The sequence below is a fragment of the Eucalyptus grandis genome, chromosome 11 (assembly GCF_016545825.1).
Source record: "Eucalyptus grandis isolate ANBG69807.140 chromosome 11, ASM1654582v1, whole genome shotgun sequence".
In the NCBI taxonomy this organism is placed as follows: domain Eukaryota; kingdom Viridiplantae; phylum Streptophyta; class Magnoliopsida; order Myrtales; family Myrtaceae; genus Eucalyptus; species Eucalyptus grandis.
This window is the reverse complement of record NC_052622.1, coordinates 25,341,039-25,343,589: the sequence shown is the minus strand read 5'-3', so window position 1 is coordinate 25,343,589 and position 2,551 is coordinate 25,341,039. Positions and strand designations below refer to the sequence as shown.

Here is a 2,551-nt window from a genome sequence, read left to right as displayed (position 1 = left end):
AATATTCGATGGCATAATCAAATCATAATCTAATCTAATTTTCCGATGGTTTACCATTAATATTATCAATCTTATCAGTTATTATCTCTAACTAGCATACCCGCATCATATTTACTCAACATTAAATTTTCATATTACACGAAATCCTAAATTCATACATGCCATCACAAATCCACCAAAATCTTGGGGCAAAATGGCTTTTGCCAAAGGAGAAGCGTACTTCGATACTTTTTCTGGTCATTCTTTAGGCAGTGAATAGCTGTTTTATAAAAAATAAAAACTAAAATAAACGAACCAAATTTGATACTATTCTTTGCTAGGATATTATGATCATACTGTGATTTAAGATTTCTTTGGAAAAGAGTTGGAATCATTGCATCAAACGAGTAATCTTTGTTTGTTTGTACCAAATTAGAGAGAAAAAATGGCTGCTTTTTCTCTATTTCCTAACTGGTTGGACAATTGCATAGAAATGTTGCTAAATAGAAATATTCTTGTAGCAATTGCATCTACTAAGCATTCAACGAGAAGATCATTGTTACAGAAATATAATCCGCCAAATAAGAGAGAAGCTGCAAAAATGGCTGCTTTTGCTCTATTTTCTAACTGGTTAGACACCACCACAGAAATGTTGCTAAATAGAAATATTCTTGTAGCAATTGCATGTACTAAGCATTCAACAAGAAGATCATTGTTACAGAAATATAATCCACCAAATTAGAGAGAAGCTGCAAAACTGGTTGCTTTTGCTCTATTTACGAATTGGTTGGACACCACCACAAATATGTTGCTAAATAGAAATATTCTTGTAGCAATTGCACGTACTGCGCAAGCATTCAACGGGAAGATCATTGTTACAGAAATATAATCCACCAAATTAGAGAGAAGCTGTAAAAATGGCTGCTTTTGCTCTATTTTCTAATTGGTTGGACACCACCACATATATGTTGCTAAATCAAAATATTATTGAAGCAATTGCACGTACTGCGCAAGCATTTGACAAGAAGATCGTTGTTACAGAAATATAATTCCCCCTCGCTGCACATTATCATAGAAATTTCAATCCATGCTCGTCGTTACCACCTTTTGGTGATGGCATCACCAATGGAAACGAGAGTTTTAACATAATTGCAACTGGTAACTAATGGTGGAATGTCCTGCTTGGAACTTCTCATGAACGCCAAGCAGGCGACGATTTCGTCGGAGGCCATCCAGACTTCATAATTTGCAGACATTGCGTCCAATCCAAGTTCGCGACTTGCAGTTGAGAACTGCATGGCCGCAGTTTCGAAGTGAGCCTTACAAGTCTTGAGCACCGGCTTCCATGAAGATGTCGTGTTTGGGTCCACAAGCATTTGGTCCAATAACTCCTGCCTCTTGGTAGTGTTCTCCGCCGCTATTTGCAAAGCGATTTCACCGAGAGAAAGATGTGAGGTCGCTTTTGCAGCCCGTGGGTCAGGGTTTAGAGCGGCGACGCATTCTGGGTTAACTTTGGTTGCCCTGCAAAGCTCGCGTACCAGCACGGATTCTGCACTGGCTGAAGATGCGGAGAAGAAGACAGCAAGGCAAAACACGAGCGATATCATTAGTTTCTGGCTCGGTGAATCCATTGAAGAAGGCGGTGCGCGGTGAGGGAATTTGGTTAGTGATTTTCTGGTGTATTTTTTCTGGGTTCATGTGAAGGAAAGGGCTGGGTTTATATGGGAGGAAACCTAACGAGAAGCACACGTACGTTTGGACAGAGAAGGGTTAAGAAGGAGACTAGTTTGATGGCGGTTGAAAGACGATGCAAGGAAGTCGGCGAGTGAAAAAAGGTGGTGCGGGCAATTCCGTGAACAAAAACGACCGGCAACCGTCTGCAACCTATCTTGTAATCTAGAAGGGATTTGGCCCTTTATTCGAACTAATTGTTCACGTATATATTTCTATTTTTGGAGATCTTTTCTACAGAACGAAAATAGCCTGGCTAATTCGGACATATGTACAAACGATTTCTTCAATTGTCGATTCTCTGTTCGTCTTCTCACGAGCCTAAATCAACATTTTTAGGTCTTGTTCGTTTAAAGACTTCACCTGGTAACTACTTATTCGTTTGAAGACATCGCCTGGTAACTAACTCTACCCTTTTTGTTGGGAAAACAAAAAGATCAAACAATAGAATAGATGAACAAAGAAATATATTGATTGGAGGCTGGATTTATGTGGTTAAGTCAATGTGATATATTCCATGGGAAATCCGGTAGAATATTCCGCTATAAATCAAGTGGTATAAAAAAATATTACAATTATACTTGAGTTATTTAAACACTTCTTGTGTTTCCTAATCCTCAATCACACATAATATCTCACACATTGCTCGATCCTCACAATTTCTCTCGAACTAATCTCTCAATACACACACTCACCCCACACACGCACACAAAATCCTTCCCACAAGATTTGATCAACTTCAACGCTTTTGGATTGCTTTAAGGTATGTAAGCCCTGTTGAGATATGAAATCTTTTTTGATATTATTTTTTGAATATGAAATCTTTTTGATATCTTTTTGA

The 2,551-nt window shown here is 38.4% G+C and overlaps 1 protein-coding gene across 1 annotated transcript; it reads right to left on the bottom strand.

The window, feature by feature from the left end:
• Positions 1 to 1,076: 1,076 nt before the first annotated feature.
• Positions 1,077 to 1,610, bottom strand: LOC120289845. Its single transcript, XM_039305220.1, has one exon. It carries the CDS (start codon positions 1,608 to 1,610, stop codon positions 1,077 to 1,079), a length of 534 nt encoding a protein of 177 aa, XP_039161154.1.
• Positions 1,611 to 2,551: the final 941 nt, after the last annotated feature.

Bases quoted from the DNA above. Each gene is read 5' to 3' on its own strand.
- LOC120289845 (XM_039305220.1), bottom strand. From the start codon at position 1,610: ATGGATTCACCGAGCCAGAAACTAATGATATCGCTCGTGTTTTGCCTT.